A 22,101-nucleotide genomic window follows, 5' to 3' on the forward strand; every position below is an offset into this window, starting at 1 on the left:
GGTTTGGACGAGGAAGTTGAGGAAGAACCAATGAGGGTGATGATGGATGATGAAGGAAGAGGAGTTTCAGAACCTAAAATCAAAAGTGTTTCGTCGAACAAAACAGTCAGCACCAAATGAACACGCCGTGCCTGCGGGCCCGGTCCGAATGTGGAGTCATTACATAAGGAGGTATTACTCAGCTTTGTCACGTGGAGAGAAGCACCGGAGGGTGACTCCGGAGGACACGCCACACTTAAAAAAAATTAAGAGAAAAGCTCCATGTTGATGCCTGTGCTAATCCAGAGATTAAAAATATGAAATAGGGGACAGCAATGTGGAAACACTTTCAATTTAAAACAGATTAGGTGTGTGTGTGTGTGTGAGAAGAGGGGCCCCTGAAGATAAGGCGTCGCAGCTTCCCCGAGTGGCCGTCGCTAAGCTGTGCTAATCGATTGGCGAAGGAGGAAAAAGGGCCGGCTTTAATGTGTTGCATGTGAAGGATTTACTGGAGAGCAGAGCAGCTGAATCAATGGAGTAGAAAATGCATCATTAGGACAGTGTCATCCCCACGCCACCCGCCCACCGCCGGCCCTCGCTCACCCCCGCCTGCTTTCTTCAGCCTGGAAGCAGAACTACACTCAGCAGAAGTCAGCGAGCACGTGCTGTCGCGCTGCCACCAACAGCCTCACCAAACAAACCCATGACACGTCGCATAAATGCTTCAACACATGGCCGCACTTGACCAAAGCTCCCCGGGACTCTGTCCCCAAATATCCAGGCAGACAAATCACCTCATCCTACCTCAGCCGTTTTGCCCGGAAATGTTTAACAGATCCAATTTTAGCTTTTAACGGGATTAATAATTAAAGTTGAATGGCTCCAAAGATGAACCCAAACTCAGAGAAGCTCCTAAATAGCCGGTCTTAACTTAGAGCAGGAGCTCCTCACTTCACTGACTCACTGGTGCAGGGCAGCTATAAAGAACCTTTCCTCAGTTTACTTTTCAGTCCGAAGCCCAGAATGAGTCACGGACGCCTGATTTGTTTGGAAGACTACGGAATATTGTAAATCCAACCCGGTTCACATACATTTTTATTCTCATCATTTTAATCTCATGCTCAGAGATTATACTCCCAGGCCAGATGGAGGATCTGGTGGAAGTGGTCAGGTACTTCCTGGGCTACGCCCCATGAACCAGACCCACAGCTAAGTCGTGGGGGTGTCAAGGTTGACCCTCTCATTCCCATGTGTACGTACGAATGGCTCTCCCTCAGTAGAGGTGAGATTATCTTCCTCCTGGGCGACTTTACCTCACATTTCTACTTCATTTTTTCATCATCATACTTAGTAATAGAGGGTGTCTGTGGACGGGAGAAGATGACGTGTGAAAACAGTCGCAGGTCATAAGTAGTAACTCCATTATGTTGACATATCTTGTAAAAAGTTGATACTGGGCCTGTTGGATATACAAAATAAAATGCAGTGCACTGTGACTTATCTTTGTTCCTAGCATGATTCCGGAGTTGCGAGTTGCTTCAGTCACACATGTCCTGACAGAACACACCATCTTGACTACACCAGATGTCTAAAACCAACCTTCACCTGCCTTTCCAGAAGCCTTCAGCAAAAGATTGAAACACGAGAAAAGCATTTATAGCCACATTCAAATGGGGCAGCAGGTGGCGGTAACGTTTTGTAACTTGATCGCACAACCTGGTGGCGAATGACGTGGAAAAGCTATCCAGCTCCAGCAGCATGGGCAGCTGTCAGTGGCAGTGTGGAGGCTTCAGGAGCCGGATGATAATGCAGTGTCACACTGTCTGGTCCCATTATCATTGTTGAGATCTGTTCATGACATTTTGAGTTATGCTGCCTGCAGACAGATAAACCAGGGCAAAGGGAAGGTACCACCTTGGAGGATCAAACCAGAACAACAAGGACCTAAGTACCCTCTCCATCATCCGACAACAGGTGAAGTCAAAACTTTGTGTTGTCCCGTTGAACAGTAAGAGTCGTGGATCTGCGGAGCAAAATTCAAGCCTCACAACTATAGATTTCTTTGCTGCTGACTGGAGCAGTTTTGAGCGTCCGATTCGAATCTGCGAAGCAGCAATCGTCATGTATGTTGGGAGTTATCAACTTGTTTAAGCCGAATAAAGAATTCATGAAGGGCAAGAGGCGAATCAATCAAAGATATCTCTAATGCTTTTACTGCACTCTGTCATGGGAGTGGTCCCTCGACTCTTGTAAAACAGTTACAGGATAAACACTCCCATTAATATTCTTCTGTGTACCTTCCCTCCCTCTCTCCTCCCTCCGTCCGTCTGTCCCGCTCTCCTCCCTCAGCGGACACCCTGTCTCGTCCCCTTCGCCTCGCCAACCCGCGAGACGGAGATGAGAGCGCCATCCAAACACGGAAGGAGGAACATGAATCATACACTTCCTGTTGTTGCATCCCGTCCGGGAAAAGGAAGAGAGAGGATGCCCTCGGGGCTCCGATTGATTCCAGAGACTTAATTGGGTTTATTAGCCAAGATGTTGGGCCCTGCGAGGAGGCTCCCAAAGGCCGTCAAGTCCCTCCCCGCCCTCATCCCCGATCTTCTGAAGGAGAAAGCCTGCGTAATTGTTTTCCCTCCATCTTCTGTGTCATTGTCAGATGGGTCCTGCGGGATTATTAGCAACCCCAGGTCCCTCAATAATTCATCCAGAGCTATTTATACACAGATGGAGAGTCCTCTAAAGTCTCCCCCAGTGAGCTTATCTGACGCTCAGACAGACAGACAGAGCGAGAGAGAGGAGGAGGAGCAGTGGAGAGAAGCTCGGCTACAAAGGGAAAGAAAATGAGAGAGACATACAAACACAGCGAGAAAGATGGAGAGAGGCAGTGACAAATGCAAAGAGAAGCAAAACAAGCCTGGGTGAAATAGTGAGGACGAGAGACAACATGGTTTTAGGTCGACACAATGGCATCCAGCTTTGAGTTTCAAGGAGAAACTTCGCCGACACAAGGCCGTGGACATGCTACCCCTCCAACACACTCTGGTCTGCCCCTCCATTTAACACAATTAAGATGTTTGCAGAGTGAAGGACGGATGAAAGACAAAGGCTGCTATCTCTCCTCCGCCTTCGCAAACAACACATCCACAAATGAGCACATTCAATCGTACTCCCATACCTGCCGTCGTCCGCCAGTAATTTCACCTCGCTCCTGTTGTCAAACTAATGAAGCCTTTGGCGCACAAAAGTTGAGTTTCACGGCTCCTTTGTTGGTGCTCCAGCCGCAGATAATATTTATATTCATCCCCTTTGGCAGTGGCTTTTATGCGGCTCGTTTAGAGAGCTTGGCTTCCTCTTAGACAAATTGGGACATTCAGAGGCTGATTGGAATGATAGTTTTTGTATTTTTGCATCGATGGCACATTAATCGGAGTAACTATTGCTAAGGGAGGAGAGTCGCTGGAGCACCCCGTGTTCTCTTCTGGCTGCTGAAAATAGTATCATTAAAGTCCGTTCGTCTGTTCCGTAAGAGAAGTGTTCTTCTGTGGGCTTCGGCTGAATCACCAAAAGAACCATTTAACAAAATAAACCGTACTCAAAACAGCTTAAGAGCCTGTTTCATAATGGTGTTCTGCAGGAATCCTGGCTGAACATTAAAACCTGAATCAAGCCATATTTCTGACGGCGGACTCTTGTCCGAACGTGTGGTGAGGATTTATAAAATTTTGTCGCAATTCTGAGGTGTTCCCGGGTGAGAGACGTCAGCTCCTCCGTCTGACCCCCGGGTCTCTGCCCAGTTGTGCATGTTGGGAGCGCACAGGAGAGGGTCATGACAAGAGCCTATCAGAGACCCTACTTAGAAAACTCACTGGTCCACGATCATCTGCGACTTTGTATGGGCTTGTCCATTACCAAAAGTTCTGGAACATGGGTGAGAGTGGGAACATGGATTCAATGGAGAGCTTTGTCCTTTGGCTCCAGTCATGAGTCCTCATGACTGAAGATGCAGCTCTAATCTGTCCATCTCATCCTGCCCCAACTCATGAGCAAGACCTCAAGCATATGAGCAGCTCCACCACCACCATGACAGCTCTTTCCCATGAACAGGTGTCTCCACCCTGATGAGATGTTCTGAGGGGGAGGAGACCCTTGACCATACTGGACTGCTGATGCCTCTCAGAGGGCTCTAGAACACCTGTTTCCTACCCCAGAACAGCGGTGAATTGTTCATAATCACTGAGAACATGAAGGTTCTGATAAAAATATTTCGAATGTTCCTGTTGATCAAGAGCGGGAGCAGCTCCTCCCCCTTCCTTCAGACACTCGCAGAAACCATTAAAGTCCGGAGTAAGGCAACGTTTCTATAGGTCCATCCAGGCTTCCTTTCTTGTTCTGTGATTAAAGCTCCAAACTAATAGTGTCTGTCTCACCGGGAGCCAGTGTGCAGCACGCGAGACCCCACAGGCCATTAAAGTGTAAATCTGTAATAATTTGCAGAAGGCTTTCCGTCCCCAATCTTTCCCAGGGCTTATTTGTGCATCAAGGTAACGCAGAACGACCAGGAGACAAATAAAAACGCTGAGCACAAAAGGTTTCCAGCCAAGTTTGGTCTCCAGAAAACAAGTTGGCTTCACAAAAATGGGCTTTCAGGGTATCTCACTGAAGAACTTCAGCCGTCTTGTCTCCCAGTAAGTGAAGTAGTCAATGTTGGAGAGTGTTGTATGAGGAATAAATCCAAAAAGACGATAACCTATAGACTTTATTGACCCCTTTGGGATGACTCCCTCCAGGAAATTTGCATTTCCAGCAGCAATAGAGGCAAGAAAGGGCATGCAGTCAAGAAGAGCATCACACAGAGAATAAAATAAAATACAAATAAAATAAAATAATAATACTAATAACCTAAAAAAAAAAATGGAAAAAATATATATATAATAAAATAAAAAAAGTTAAAATTAAACTAGATTAAAATGGGTTATTGCACCATAGAGACTTAAAATTACTTCACAAACAGGTAGTGCTTCTCAACATATTTTTGTATTAATATTTTGTCTGGCAACTTTTTAAAATAAAAATGTATTCATTTGAAAATGTTTTGAATTGAACAAAATAAATAGTTTCAATTTGCAAATATCATGATCATCTCCAAAATAGTTTTGATAGCTTTTTGTTGACATCCAAACATTCAATTTCATTGTCTCCAAGCAAGGCTCAAAGAGTCTTTTACAGAGTCACAGTATCTCCTGTGTGAGTGCAAATGCATTTGAATGGAATGTAAGATTTAATTGTCAAACCCTTGACTAAATTTACATTTTCCCATGGATAACTAATAACTAAAAATAATAAAATAATAATTCTAATTATTATAGACATATATAGTATTAATTATATAGATTTACACACCTTATTATAACTTGTGTTGTCCTTTTCAACAGAACATATTTTATGAAAAATAAAATAAAATAAAGAAATCTTGTGAAGAAACATTTTGAAGAGTGGAAATGTGTCTCTGTCCTCAGACATAATTGTCAAAAAAAAAATATTTCTCTCCACAGAGTTTGAAAAAAAATCACGCCCTAAACTTTGATGTTCATGGGTGACTCCTGCACGGTTTAGAGCTGGTGTAAACATTATTGCCGTTATCTGCCCCAGCAGATGCAGAATCTCCCAGAAGCTGCGAGGCTTCGTGCAAACAGCCGCAGAGGCTGCTGGGTGCAAACGCACCGTGAGGCCGGCCCCATTAACATGTTGTCAGGTTCAGCTAATACTGAGGCCGCTTGCTCATCCACCCCCCGAGGCCGTCGGCGGTTCCTGGGGTCCAACTCCTCTGCCAACCCACGGAAGGTCGCCGGGCTTTTTTCGGGCGCACGATGGCGACGGTGCTTATATCTGGCCTATAAATTGCAGCAGAGGACGGAGGGGTCAGCGCCTGGCATGGAAGCGGGCCAGCACCCATCAATCTGCGGGGCCGGCGAGGACGACATCTGTCTCTGGGACTCCCTCACTCTCTTTACTTCTCCCTCTGTCATCTTCTCCTCGGTAGCTCTGTCATTGAAAGATCTTCCAGCCTCCATTTTAGCCTCCTTTCACAACCTCTGCTCTCTTTTATATCGTCTGCCTCTTGATATTCTCCCTCTGTCTTTGTGTACAGGCCCCGCACCCCCTCCACATCTCTTTATGGAGCTCCCTTGCCTCTTTTCACACATTCTCTTACATCATTTCTGTTCCAGCGGCTCTCTAACCCTCCTCTCTTCTCTCTTTCGCTTGTCGTTTTACGCACTCCTGCACCTTCTCTCTGCAGAGATGTGTTTTGGTCTATCTGCCCCCAGACCAGCAGCACGGAAGAAGGCCTCCATGGGAAACACCGCGTTTGAAATGAACACAGACGAAGAAGAGTGAACTGATGACTTCATGTCACTCTGTTTTTGCAGAGTCAGCATGTTTGCCAGCTCATTCATTTATGTCACTCAAGAGTCCAAAAACCAATGTGTAGTCATTTATAAAACATCATGTGTCAAGGATATTTTTGGACTACAATGGTAAAATAACAGAAATGATTTTTAATGATAGAATTTCATGTTTTGTAATTATATGGCTATTATTTAAATATAAGACTGAAACTTTATTTTGATATTTTTCCCAAATTTAATGTGAAGAAAATTGCTCAATAGTTGGATGGCAATGGGTCATTAATAATTGAGCAAGGGGAATTAAATAAACAAACATATTTTATGTAAAATAAAATAAAATAGAATAAAATAAAATTTTATCTCACTCTATTACAAACAAATGTTTTATTTTACTAAAGCAATGTAAAAAACTGCCATTAAAAGTACATTTATTGAGAGGACAATACTTTTAGACTTAATGCTACTACTGCGATGATGACTACTACTAGTTGTCACAGTAATATGTATTATTCAGTTTTTGAGCCAAAAACATTTAGGATAAGAGAAATAAGGACAAAGAGAAAAAAAACAAAGAAAAAAATCCCAGAATATTCCGTAAAAAGTTTTTCTACCATACAAATAAGGACAAAATGATGATGATGATTTTGAATATTGTAAGACAATGCAACTGCTGACTATATATAATTTGAAATATAATGAGAAAACATGGCGGTGATACACACTTTGGCACCCACTCTCCGTCTCTCTGTGAGTCTTGCGATCCTGAACTGAAGAACAGCAGAAACCCAGGCAGAAATGAGCCTCTGTAGACGTTTCAGTTCGGTGAGGTACAAACATGATGAAAGTTTGTCCTGGATTAAGACTGCAGTCTCTTGTTATCAGAAAAGGACGGTGCTTTGCTCTAGTGCAGCTTTAAAGTCCTCACTTCCATTGATGAATAATTCCAACCATTAAGATTAAGCACGGTCTCAGTGATGGCTTTAATTTGTTTCATCTTTCATTTGCTCCTCAAACCTTTCAAACTTCAACACAACTTATTAATCCTTCTTTTTCTGAATCAAATTGGGCCCTGAATAATTGAAAAGGATCTTTGAAAACCCCAACCCTCCACACTTCCCGTCTTCCAGTGGACGCTGTGCATTTCTAATTGGGGGGCATGAAATAGGCATGAAGGGAGATGACAGGCGGAGAAGTTGAAGCCGGCTCAGGTGTGCCTGACAGTACAGAAGACACTTTCTTATGATATTAAAAACGTGTCTGGCCTGTCAAGTCTCACCAGCTTGACGCTCTTTGATTCACTTTTGGGTTCGGGTTGTGTTGTGCGGAGATCTGGAGTGCGGTGGTCGACGTCAGACTGAGGCTTGTCTCCTGACTCTCCATCCAGGTGTCATCATGAAGACCAGACTCTGCTAGAGCTGAAGCTCTCATTATGGCCTTGTAGAACAAAGAAATGTACCTCAGCAACAAAGAGGCTGAAAAACGACTCTGCGCTTCAATATCATTCACGTCACCTCTGACACTCCTGGAAAAGTACAGAAGGCAGGTCCTCAGCTGGGGGATAGATGAAAGAGTGAGTGACATCACAATGAATCACTGTGCAGGCTCAAAATCTCTTCATCCAAGTCGGTCTTCATCATCCTCCCACATCACACCTTCATCACAAACCCTGTTGATTCACTTCCTGCTCGTCTTCACCTCCAACATCCTTAGGCCAACTCTGTCTCTCCTCTTCACATGTCCCTCTGATAGACTCATTTCTAGTCTCCGATATCCGCCGCTACTTTAGCATCTCCTGCTGCTTCTCTTTGTTGCAAAGACGCTGGATCAAACCAAACCACAGTGGAGTGCTGAAGTCAAGACCACCTAACCTGAGTCCGAGTCCTAACCAAGACCAGAGCATCTGAGGACAGAGTCAAGACCAAGCCGAGACAGAACCCAAAGTTAATACAGAACACAGAAATCTTTGCAAAAACAGTCAGCTAAGACAGCTAAAAGTACTTTCTTTACACCACACTGTACTCAGAAAAAATACAGGTATTTCTTTCTGTTGGAAGATTAACATGTCAGTAATAGAATCTTTTGCTTTTTTTTTTTCTTTGTATAAATTTCTAAAGACCTTTGAGTCACTACTAACAATCGCACATAATGTAACCGTGAAGCTTATTATTGTTGGCATGAATGTCGTGTTGAGAGGTAGTTCGCCATACTGACATACGGAGACGTTCTTCTCCTGGGTTCTTTTTCAGTATTAGGTTCATTAATACGTCACAAGTACTTTCAACAGGCCTTATCAGAAGAAAGAATTGGTCGTTGGCTACATTTTAGCTTGAGTTGGGAACCTCACAGAAGCTGTGGTCTCCACTGGCCTTGACAAAAAAAAAAAAAAAAAAAACGGAATCCAACACGACCAAGTCTATATGCGGTTGAGTCCGAGACGCGAACCTGACCTTGGAAATGTAGTCTTGAGAGTGGCAGCGGTCTCAAGTACTGCAGCATGATAAGTGAAGCGAAGTTTCATTGTTTAATTCAGTTTTTATTTTTTTTCATTTTCTCGGTTAAAAAAATCTAATGCTAAGCAAAACAGAGTAGTGGCAGACGTCTCCGAAGACAGAGGTTGTTACTTATGTTTGAAATGCCAAATGGCTTTTAATGGTTTGAAGTGATGAACGAAACAAGTGATTGTAGATCATAGTCTTTCACCTTCTGGAAGAAAATCTCCACAATAATTGAGCAAGAGGAAAGTCTGATGTAGACAGTCGACATTACACTTATTCTGGTCTCCACGATTTTCCTGCTTTGAAATTTGAATAACAAATATAAGTATATGGATATCAGCCAACGGTGATCAGCCTTCAAGCAGCTGAAACGACTGACGGTTTTGCTCACATTGTACACACAAAACCAGGAACACGTTTGTGGGTGTGGTGTCACGCTGCTGAATGTGTCGTCTCAGATTCATGTTTTGCCCCTCGGCCTCTAACGGTTGAATACTCCGGGCTCAGATTGAGAAGCTGCGCTCGCCACTGTGGTCCCCTCTCACAGTCTGGTCAGCATGAATGACCCTAACCTTGAAAACAAAATGCAAGACGACTGAATGTTGACAGGAAGACAAAGGCGGGAGCATTGCAGCAGCCGAGTGCACGACAGGAGTTACTTATTATGGGATATCCAATAATGGGCTGCTGCCACAGTCAGCTGTGACAAAACTATTTTTCATATTGCTGCTGTGTCATGCTGCTATTTCCTGGAGGAAACGTCTGCATCAGAGCAGCAGTGCAGCTGTTAGCTTCTGCAAGTCTCACTTTGTTCTCAGAGAATGACCTGTGTGTAGTACATTTACTGGCTTTGCTTGCACACATGACACCACGCAGTAGATGCACAACATGATGCTGGAGATGCACAGCATGATGCTGCAGACACACAACATGATGCTAGAGAGACACAACATGATGCAGGAGACACACAACATGATGCTGGAGACACACAACATGATGCTGGAGACACTACATGATGCAGGAGACACACAACATGATGCTGGAGACACACAACATGATGCTGGAGACACTACATGATGCAGGAGACACACAACATGATGCTGGAGACGCACAACATGATGCAGGAGACACACAACATGATGCAGTAGATGCACAACATGATGCTGGAGACACACAACATGATGCTGGAGATGCACAACATGATGCTGCAGACACACAACATGATGCTGGAGACACACAACATGATGCAGGAGACACACAACATGATGCTGGAGACACACAACATGATGCTGGAGACACTACATGATGCAGGAGACACACAACATGATGCTGGAGACACACAACATGATGCTGGAGACACTACATGATGCAGGAGACAAACAACATGATGCTGGAGACGCACAACATGATGCAGGAGACACACAACATGATGCAGTAGATGCACAACATGATGCTGGAGACACACAACATGATGCTGGAGATGCACAACATGATGCTGCAGACACACAACATGATGCTGGAGACACACAACATGATACAGGAGACACACAACATGATGCATGAGACACACAACATAATGCAGTAGATGCACAACATGATGCAGTAGAGGCACAACATGATGCAGTAGATGCACAACATGATGCTGGAGACACTACATAATGCAGGAGACACACAACATGACGCTGGAGACACACAACATGATACTGGAGACACACAACATGATGCAGGAGACACAACATGATGCTGGAGACACACAACATGATGCTGGAGACACACAACATGATGCAGTAGACGCACAACATGATGCATTAGATGCACAACATGATGCAGTAGATGCACAACATGATGCTGGAGACACACAACATGATGCTGGAGACACACAACATGATGCAGGAGACACACAACATGATGCTGGAGACACACAACACCATGCTGGAGACACACAACATGATGCTAGAGAGACTCAACATAATGTTGGAGACACACAACACCACACACGAGAAACACAACATTATACTGGAGACAAACGAGATGATGCTGGAGACACAACGCCACTCAGTAGATACACAACATAATGCAAGAGACACACAACATCATGCAAGAGACACACAACACTATATACTAGGAAACACGCAATGCTACGCAGGAGACATATAACGAAATGCTTGTGACAAACAGCATTATATACAAGACACACAACATCGTTCATGAGAGGACTGGACTCACGGAGACACACAGTATCCTCATAATGGAACCTGCTGACTGAGCAAACCAGGATGAAGATCCAAAAAAAGACATCACCAGCCTTTGGAATATTAGCGATTGCGAGTACTGCAGCTTCACAGAAAGTCAAGGGTTTGGGGCAAATTTGGGTCCTTTCTCTGTGTTGTCCCTTTTTACTGTGAGTGCGCTGATTTCCTCCCCCAGTCCAAAAACGTAGCTGATTTGACTCCCCTTGACTCCCAGCGAACTTGTGACAGGAGGAAGGGGATGGAAATGAAAGAACTGTAGTCTGATCAATGATACAAAGAAAGAACAGATTACAAAACATCTGAAATGAAAACATGAAATATGTATACAACGGAAATTAAAAATTCATATTGTGAGAAAAGCATTGCATTTATGTTTAAAAGAGGAAACAATGGAAAGTGACGGCTTGTGAAAGTTGTAAAACATCTTTGAAAAATATTCAGCGTCTATTTTCTAGCAGTAGTGAAGGGGAAGCAGAGTGGCTCAAAACTCTCTCCACAAACCTCTTGATTAAAGTGTTCCAAGTCAACAGAGACACATCATCTCTCCAGAGAGTCATGGGTCGGGCCTGAGGCCTCCTCTCACGAGTCAACCTGAACTGCACAGGAGCAGTGGTTAAACTCCTGGAGAAACTCTTGGTCTTTCACTCCAGTGCTGGAGACCACAGGTGAGAGGAGGAATGCAGCGGAGTGGAGAGCTTTGTCTTCTGGCTCAGCTCAGTCCTCGTGGCTAAGGATGTGTATGACTGAAGTAATTGAAGCAATAACTTCTATGAACAGCAAAACAATAAAATGCAAAAATCTCTTTTAAATGTGGAGGAAAAAAATGCCAACATCAGGAGAAAAAAAATCCCCTATACTCTACTATACTATACTATAACTTCTGAGTGATGCAAAGCTCTTCCCCACCACAGCCATGATCATCCTAGCCACAATGATCCATCTATTTGCGAAGATATCTACACATCCATCTAAAAACCGCTTGTGTCAGCAGCACCTGTAATAACCACGACAAATCTCAGGTGCTTCTTCACAGGTCAGCACCATCATCATCATCGTTGTCCACACTGAGACATGACTTTGCCATGTCCAACCATTAACTCCTCCTCCGACTGCTGACAAGGCCGTTTTGCTTCATGCTGGTGTTGGAGTGTGCGTTGCAAAAGAGACTTAAATGTACAAAGAGTGCTCTGACATGACGCCTACAAGTGAGTAAGCGGTGGATCTCTTCCTGCCAGCTTGCAGAATGGGTGTCTCTGTCAGTGTTTGGGAAGTAGGACACCGCGACAATGGCGCCCATTTACATTAGCTCCCTGTGTGTATGTAAAGGTCAGTAGATTTAATGACAGGGCGGATGAGATCAGAGGAGCTGGAGGGCTCCACCTCCCTGACAGGCCTGGTGACTCCGAACTTGCAGTTAGCATGCTAATCCTCGGAGGCTCTCCGAGAGCCATCCTTCCTCCGGCTTCACGCGGTCATTTCTCACTGTGACTAACTGGCTCCCTGCTCGGCCATCAGCCGGCCCCCATCTGACAGCAGAGGCAGCGCTGCCTTGACAACGGTCCTCCTGACAAATTAGACTCGCTGCAGTCGCCGCGTGCCTCTGTTTTCCTCTCGGACGCTCGGACAAGGTTGTGCCGTCGATTTGTGGCTCGGTTTGGTGAGGAGTGACCCCCCAGGCGTCACAGGTGACGCACTCACTGAAAAAACCATCCACCTCCCATTGACATTACTGGCTAACATGCTCTGAAATCTCTGAAACCCTTGAGTGAGTTTATGTGCAACTGGAAGGCAGGTTTAAAATGCTTCTCCTGGAGACCATCTAAAAGTGTGTTTTGACTCAAGACACATTTAGATATGACATGTCAGAAACTTGCAGGAGACCATGAACCTTCAAGGCTCTTCGGAAGCCTATCTACCCAAGAAGATCTCTGCAGAGTGGAAACAAACACAGAGGAGGAGAACATCTGCTCAGCCTGACCTGGACAGACACCCACTGATGATGTCATCAACCAGGTACAGTCAACTACAGATTACATGAATGGAGTTTAAAAGAGTCAGAAATAAAGGTTTAAATTCTGTTCTGCTCTTCACAGAACAGAATCAAGAAAAAATTACTTGAAATCACCAGTTCAGAATCAGAAGACTAAATATCTACAGGAAGGATTGGGAAAAAAAAAAAACCCAATGAAAAAAGAAAAAGAAAAGTGAAAACACAATAGATAGATAAGAAAAAATGTGAGTCTCACAGAAATAGATACAGTGGTACCTCGGTTCTCGACCACAATCCGTACCAGACGGCCGTTCGAGAAGCGAATTTTTCAAAATCTGATTTTTCCCCTTACAATGAATGGAAAAAGAAAGAATGCGTTCCAAGCCTTAAAATAGTCTTTTGTAGGAGTGAATGTAGAGTGTCTGCTGCAGGTGCGCTGTTCCTCTATGTGTGTGGCCGCTGCATGTGGGAGGGGTTGCCGAGTGAGTGAGGTCTCTCCAGAAGTGAAGAGGTGCCCGGTGCGTGTCCAGCTCTGAATGTGCGCTTCTGTGCAGTTTGGCTGTGACAAAGTCATAAACCAAGTAACGCTCTGTCCCAGACTCGCCTCATCCCTGTCCATCCCTAACAAAGCGCGTCGTGGGTCAGCTGACGTGGGCCGTGCACGTTATGTTTTTTCACGCTTTTTATGGGGGCGTTCAAGTTCTGGATTTTCGTTCGAAATCAGAAGCAAGAAAATCTTTGTATGAACTGTACGAACTCCGATTTGTTTGAATTCCGGGACGTTCAAAAACTGAGGTACCACTGTACAGAAAAATAACAGGACAACAGACGGGACAAAAAATGGTACTAAGCATTCATCAAAATGGAAACGATGGGACATGTGATGGAAATTAGGTCAAAGGTTATGGAGAAGACACGGACAGGTAATTTGAAATGGACCCGACGGTATACCGTCAACCCGTGACAGCTGAGAACCAATCCGAACGCTGTTCCTCCATGAGTCCGGAGCTGTCGGTCCTCCCCTCATTCCTCACTAATCTAGATCTGAGATCTGCCGGGACGATATCAGAACCAGGGGAAAAATAAATAAGCTCAGTAATGAACAGATATTTACAGGAAAGTTCTTCTGGTTCTGCTCTACCCTCTCTCTCGCGGGTCATTATCGCCAGCTCCGTGTGGTGATTTCATTCTGCTACAGACGTACATTCTCACCATGTTGGGTACAAACCGGTTTACAGCCCACCACTAATAGAAATGAAATAATCTCGCCCTGGAAAGATAACTCTCTCTCTCTCTCTCTCTCTCTCTCTCTCTCTCGCTCTCTTGTTCGCACACGAGCCGAGATCCCGCAGAGAAGATGATGCAACCCGAGTGCAATTTGGAATTTTTTTTTTTTGTCCGGGATGCAGGCGGTGTGAGCGCAGACCTGCAGGACCAAAACACACACGGCTCCTCTTTGTTGCAACAAAATTTGGACTCTTTCCCTCTTGCCACAGACGGCAGCACACCGATGGTAACCTGAATTACCTAATTGGCCGCAATAAAGCGCGGCAAGAGTCTTTCATGTTCCTGGCACCAGCACTTCCTGGCCTCACCAAAACACGACGAGGCCAACAACGGGCTCTGAAACTGCCTCTCTGACAAATGAACTGAGGAATCAGGAGGTTTCACCTCAGCGGCTGCATAGCTGCTCTGTGGGGGCTCAAGTTTGAACGGCTGGAACCGAAGAGTCAGCTTCACCTTATCCATCTTTGAACTCCTGTTGTCTCAACTTCATCGTGGCCCTCACTGTTGACCTCCTCTTTTTCGTCTCCATCATCCTCGGTCCAACTCTGTCACTTCTCTCCACGTGTCCAAACCATCTGTCCTGGCTAACGGTGTCTCCAAACTTCCCCCCCATGTCCCACTGATAGACTTATTTCTGATCTTCTCCTTTCTGCCAATGGCAACCTTGACAGCCCTCCTGACTCTGAGACTTTAAACATACAGTGGATCATGGTGGTGACCTCTACTGTCCATCACCTCCTCCGTACTGACAGCAAGTCACAATATCATCAGCAAACATCATCATCCATGGAGACTCTGACGAGACATCTCAGTGCTCTTGTCATGAAACTTTAGTGTTACACAAAATTCCTCAAGAGAGTTGCAGAGTCTACTCTGGCACATGATGTACAGTTTATCAAGTAACACCATCTCAAAACACACTATCATCAGTTGCCTATAGGAAACAAACTTTGACCCCCTCCGACTTGGTCTCCAGACTTCTCCACATGTCCTTCTGATACCCTCATCCCTGATTCGGTTCTAGGTGTCTCACTTATGTCCAGCCAGGTTTACGGTGATCACCATGTGCTCTAAATGGTGAGATCATTTTCACACATGAATGTTTAGTTTGCAAACAAGGGAGCTCAAGATCATCCAGAAAGATGGTGAAGACAAGAGAGCAGCAGGGGTGACAGGAAGTTACAAGCAGCAAATATGAAGATGGTGAGGTTGTCATACTCAACAAGGGCCACTTTCACTTTCCATCCCTACTTTCCTGTGCTCCTCTCTAAACTCTCAGGCTTTCAGCTGAACCTCATGTTTGTTTCTGCTGCTAGTCCTGTCACGTTGGTTGAGTCCCAGTCATTCGGGACGGCAGGCCGACTGGCAGCACCACCGCAGGACATCCTCTCGCACACATTCACATCTTCAGACAATTAACTTCTGTATGTTTTTGGGCCGTGGGAGGAAACCAGAGCGCAGGGACGATTTATTTTTATTCTCATATTTGAAGCCGGGAGTGAAAACAAGGCTGCAGACGACTCTCGTGGTGAAAGTGTCACCAGACAATCAATTGGATCTCAACTTAGTATTCAATTACTCGGGCGATTATTGCAGGGAAGCGGAGTGGAGCTAGTCATCACAGCTTCAGCAGCTCCTCTTGAATAGATCTCCAAAGAGAGAAGTGAGAGAAAGAGACCGGCTCTTTGTGCCTCTCCTGCCGCCGTAGCAGCAGCAGCAGCAGCCGGTGACCATTATAAATGGCCTCTATTAGCATGGCTCAGTCGCAGAGGGGAGAGAAATAAAATCATTGGGAAAATGTGAGGCTGCACTGGCGTCCCCACACCCGCTCCCAGCCTCTGCAGACCTCCGTCCTGCACCCCCCACCCCCTCCAACGCAGCGCTCCAAGGGGACAGAATCCTAAAGACAAGATTACTGGTGATACATGGAGTCATTATGAGGAGGGTTATGGCAATAGCATCACCGGCAGAGCTGACAATGGCTGTAATAGGGGTCTCTTCCACCGGAGGTAGCAGCGCTACAGCAGCCACGCTTTCTTCACGCTCCTTGATGTAACTGAGCCTCTTTTATTTCTCGCCGAGGCAGGAGACAATTTCCTTATCAGGGCTAAACAATAGCGTTTTCTTAAATTGTCTCCTGGTGTAGGTTAAACAGGGGGACCTGTGGATGGAGCGCCTGGTTGTTGCAGCTTCACATGGAAAACAGGAAATGAACAGAAATATCTTCACATTCACTTGTAATTTAATTTGGTTGTATCTCACTTTGACGTCAGTACGTATCAAATGTAAGCAGTTGAGTAAATGTGTGCGGTGAACTCAATTATTTAGAAATTGGTGATAATATTATGTAAATAAAATTATATTTAGCAATGCATAAAAATACTTGAAAATACTGAATTAATAGGGAAATTAAGGACAAATGTTTATGTAACTGCTATATAATAATAAGAACAAAGTAATAACTGGTTAATTTATTTAGTATTAAGTTCACAAAAAATGTTTCTTTATTTGTATGCATTTAAATTTTGAAAAACACTCTGGTGTTCTAGAAATAATTTCAATAAATCATAATCATAGCTAATTCTACCATCATATTTAGATGAAAAAAAGAAAGATTTCATTGTGATTAAATAAAATATTTGTATTTTTTCATGAAAAAAATATTAAAACATTAATAGCTGTATCATACAATAATTAAAAAGAAATATATTTTTATTGTCTGAATTTTTAAACTGTATTTTATTTAATCATTTAATTTAGAGCATGGATTTTGTCAATATTTATTCATTTAATAAATAAAATTGAAAAAATAAAATAAATAAAAACATCTCACGTTTTTAAGTTTGTTACCATTCAGGAACAAAAATAGAATATTACAATATACACATATTTGGATCATTTGATCTGCACTCAGACAACATTCAGTCGGTAACAATTGAATGTAAATTGCTTCTTGATTTACAGCCATTAATTATTTTAAATGTTCAGATCTATAAATACTGAATGGCTTTGAGTGCTTCTGGCTCAACGTACAGCCGTCACAGAACACAATGTTCTGTCACCCAGTCGAAGGAAGCAGCAGTGCAGGGCGTGGAACACATGGACCAGAAGAAGAGGGCGGTAGTGGGGCACCATCCCACCAGACTGTCACAGCACAAGAGTCCCGGCTGGCTCTGTTGGGGTCTTCAACGCACAGCAGTGGTGAACAATTCAAAGGAAGGAGCTCAGGGGGAGCGCGGAGCGAAGCACATAAAATATGCAGAATCCCACATTTGCTTTGGTACAAAATGTACTTTGGAATAATTACAGCGGGGACCAGGCATTTCAGGTTTGATGGAGAGAGATGTTGGAAATGCTGCGCATGTTGAAGTTTGTTACATCTGGATTTACAGTTCTTGTGTTGGTGTCACAGTATGACCTCTGATTTGCTCCCACATGAAGCGACTATGTACAGCAGATGTGGCCAATTTCTACTCAATTTGCAGACTTCAACTAAACTGATGAGGTAAGCATTCACACGGCACCACTGGACTCTTTGCTGCGACCTTCACCAGGTCATTTTCAAACTCTAGTTTTGCATCGCAGCCTTTAACATATCCATTAGTTAATCCACTGGTGGTCGGTCCCAGCTACCTGGTGAGAGAGTCAGGACAGACTCGCGAGAGGTGTCCAGTCCGTCACAGGACCTATGTCCAAACAGCCACGTACAGCCACTCACGTTTACACTTCTCTGCCTCTACACAGCACCACGTGACCCTGGATTACTGGGAATAATTGCCATCAAAAGGGTAGAATGACATCATGTCCATTTTCTTTTACAGTTTTGCATTATCTGTGTCTGTAGGTTTGACTCTCTGCCCCATGTAGCGTCTGACTCATGTATCATGCATTTGAAATGATCACAAAAATACAGATTTTTTTTCACATATATTGTTTTGCCCTGAAATATTTTCACCAATATACATTATAAATGAAAACTGATGGTTCAATTTTACAGTTTGCTGCATCTTATTAGCGTCAAATCAAGAAATCACACAGTTGACCTTTGACCTTGTTGTTGATTCTGTCTTTATCGAAGTTGATAATTTAATATAAATATTAATGCATTTTCAGTGTTGCATTATTCACAGAGTGAATCAAAAGTAAAACTGGCCTTGAAAGAAAATCTATATAGAAACGGCATGAATTGAAACTACATTATTTCAATCAAAAATTATTCAAAAAAAGGTCAGAATCATGTTTATCTGCTGTATGTCTGGTCAAGCTTAACATTGACCCTTGACCCTCTTCTTGTCCTGGGTAATGATCATTTAATAAAAGATTAATGCAACTGCAATGATATTAAATTCCCATGTTAGGATTGTGATGGCGCTATTTTACAGCGATAACTTGGCTTTATTATAAGTAAAGATCTGCCACCCTTGACTTCTTGTAGGTTTCAATCGAAAATATCATACATTTTATTTCATTTAAAGCAGAAAAAGGCAATTATAATTTGCTGGACATGTTTACAAAACGTGTTAAGTTATGACTTAAACGTTGACGGAAATGCAAGAATGAAATATTAACACCATTACAATTCATTCAAAACTTTAATGCCTTTGACCTTTGACCCTAGAGCAGGTTCTGATTTGAGTTTAACCACTTACTGTACACTTTAAATTGTTTACGGCCAAGTTTTACGACGCTCCTTCTCTTTTATGTGGAAAACTATCAGCCTAAATATTTATACGTTTCTGAGCATAATGAACGTGACTCTATTTGCACGTTTGGGAGAGAGTCAGGTTTGACAGACCATAAACCACGTCTGCTTTTTTATCTGTTTAAGATTGTTGCTATCACTTTCCTCCCGCGTCTTGGCTCCCACTTCACGAGCCCGGCGTGGCAACAATTACAAATATTTCCTATAGCGACTATAAAGTTTGTTTACTGATGAGTATTTACTGTCTAGAACATCCGACTGTTCCATCTGACGCGCCAATAAAAGCGCGCTAACAGCGGTGAGCTCTCTGGTTTGCTGTCTTTACTGCTAATTTGATAAGCATCTCTGAAGCCCGACGGAGGAGGCAGTGGAGGCAACGTGGCCTTTAAACAGCTTCCACGGAGCTCAGGAGCCGGGGAGTAGCCAGCGCCTCCAGCTAGTTAAAATATGAGCTCAGCGGGGGCTCACTAATGAAAGCGGGAAGCCGGCTCGTATATCGCAGCGTGGAGACAGTTCTTAGAAGCAGCTGGCTGGCTGTTCCGAGGCCACTGGTGGGGAGCCATCCGACAGGGGGCCTCACCGCGGGCATCACTGCCCCTGCTCCTGACATGCACGCCACACATTGTTGCCGACTTTTTTTCTTAATGTACTCTGCTCCCTGGGGAGATGTCCAGCAGGTGTCGCCGATCAATTAGTGACCTCTCATTAGAAGGTGATTTGTAGAGAGGAACAGTTCCCCAGAGAGACCATGAATGAAACACGCTATAAGGGTGTCGGACCGGAGAGGTGGGTCCAATTTCGGCAGGATAGTCCCAGTTCATGTGGAAGAAAGGAGCTCTAGCGGGTTCTTATTCGTCCTGAAGCCTCAAGAGAAACCGGTTTGAAGTGATGCGCCTTTCATCCTCCAGAATGAGCAGTTCAATTTGACTGGATCCGGTGAGGGATCAAAACCACTCGTATCCTGAGTAAATCTCAAATGAAATTGCTGGATTTATGCCTAGTCAGCACAATGCAGGCACAGCCCGACAAAAGCTTTGAAAGTTCACGGAAAAAAAGGAAGCGAATGAGACTTACTGGAAAGAGGGTCACTGGGTTGGAGTCAAAAATCAAACGCGTTATTCCTGTCATCACTACGACACATGTGGAGCGGAGCCATTCACAATTCCAGCAACTCCCACTCTCCATTTTTTGGGGGGAGGAAAGTGAACCTACATTGGATCATTCAAACCGCACGTCTCTCATTAGAATGACTGTGTTAATGACGTGCACGCGCCCACCCTCAAATAAATAAGAATAAAAAAAAAAAAATCACGCGCACGCTCACGCGCGAGCACAACGTCCCGGCAGTCGCAACGAGAAAACGTGAGGTTAATGACCTGGATTTAGTGGCGTAGTGAATGAACGCACGTTTACAACCACCGTGTGATCACGCACACACACACACGCACGCACACTGGGGCTGTCGTGACTAACATTTCGTGACACTGCCATGCGCGGATGTGTCACTTAAGGCGCTCATAAATAAAAGATAGCACATCCACAGATCCAATTGCTTTGAGACAAATGTTTGTGCAGCCTCGGATCCGTCGCGCGTGAGCGTGACCCGTTATTTTGGGGACAGGGTGACCCACCTTTGTGCATGCCCGTGAAGCGGTCCTTGAGCACGGTGAGCTCGTAGATCTTGCCGAACTCCTCGAAGAGGGGCCGCAGGTCCTTCTCGTCCAGGTTGCGTGGGATCTGACCGATGAAGAGTTTGATGGCATCGTGGTCCTTCATGGGGATGGTGGCCGGACAGCCCGCCGGACTGTGGCTGTGGCTTAATCCGTTCACGAGCCCGTTGGTGGTGGCGGACATCCCGCCGTGCACGGAGGCGTCCACCTGCCCGTTGGTTAAAGTTGCCATCTTCCGAGTTGGGATGGACGCGCAGCGGCGGCAGGCGGAGGTCAAAAAGAAAGAAAAGGTGGATGAAGTCTTGGTCACAAAGAGGGTCCAACCCGCGCCGAGTCACTATTTACATGGACGTGAAAACACATGTAGCGTTGGAGGATGGATGAAAAAAAAAGCTCGCAATGGTCCCGACGGAGGTTCGAATCCTTACATGGGAGTCCAACCCAATAACTTGATTTCATAAAAAGAGAGGCAGCGAGGAAAAAGGGAGAGAAGGGGAGGGAGACAGAAGAGAGAGAGGGAGAGAGAGACCAAGAGCGTTCACTGCCTATTTACACCCACGTCCCCTCGTCCCAGCTTCTTGGCTCCCTTTTCTTTTCTTTTTTTTGCATTGAGGAGTCGGTATGGGTGTCTTCTCGGTTTAAACGAAGAGGACGGGTTCACTCGGAGCCCTGGCAGCGGGGGGATGATCCAGTGAGGGAGGGTCGCTCTGGACGCGGGATGATCCTCTCCCCCCCTCCTGTTCTGCTGAGGAGAGCGAGTGGTACATCCTAGCGAGGGGAGAGGGGCTATAAATAGCGAAATACAGAGAAGACGCTCCTTTGTGTTCCCGCCTCACACTCTACAGTCATCTGCCGTTCGGATCCTCGGTGCTCGCTTCTCTCTGGTGGGACTGGGGCAGGAGCACTGAGCGCTCGGCGGACAGCTCCGCTTCAGCACCGCGGACAGCTCCCGTGCTGACGGACCGCAAACATGCGCAGTCTGCACCGCCGCTTGGCTCGGACAGAACGCGAGCTGGGGTCCGAATCTCGGTGCCACCGTTCAAATCTAGTGCGTGGGAGGTTTCCAAAATTTGAAAGCATGTGAGCACCGCCGAGTGGCGTAGAGAGGAAGGGAGCAGAGGAGACATTAGTTCAGATCAAGAATATTAAGCGTTTAAACATAGATGACGCGTTTCAGCTTTTAAATGATAACAAATAACATTTTTATTCATTTTAAAATTGTCATTTAAAACACTGGTGCAATATTTTTACAACACCGTACTGAATTATTTTAGGGTCCATCACTGTACATAATATGTTCAGGTAATATATTGACA

The 22,101-nt window shown here is 44.8% G+C and overlaps 1 protein-coding gene across 5 annotated transcripts in view; it reads right to left on the reverse strand.

The window, feature by feature from the left end:
* celf4 (CUGBP, Elav-like family member 4) overlaps positions 1-21,572 on the reverse strand; it is a 110,094-nt gene extending 88,522 nt beyond the window's left edge. Inside the window, exon 1 of one of the 5 annotated variants that reach the window (XM_053867311.1) lies at positions 20,747-21,572. In XM_053867311.1, coding sequence (XP_053723286.1) covers positions 20,747-21,017 — 271 coding nt within the window. In that variant the 5' untranslated portion in view covers positions 21,018-21,572. The remainder of the gene's footprint in view (positions 1-20,746) is intronic. The other 4 variants (XM_053867310.1, XM_053867307.1, XM_053867306.1 and 1 more) reach the window with 4 other exon arrangements.
* Between the last annotated feature and the right edge of the window lie 529 nt (positions 21,573-22,101).

Source organism: Synchiropus splendidus, chromosome 6, assembly GCF_027744825.2.
Source record: "Synchiropus splendidus isolate RoL2022-P1 chromosome 6, RoL_Sspl_1.0, whole genome shotgun sequence".
In the NCBI taxonomy this organism is placed as follows: domain Eukaryota; kingdom Metazoa; phylum Chordata; class Actinopteri; order Syngnathiformes; family Callionymidae; genus Synchiropus; species Synchiropus splendidus.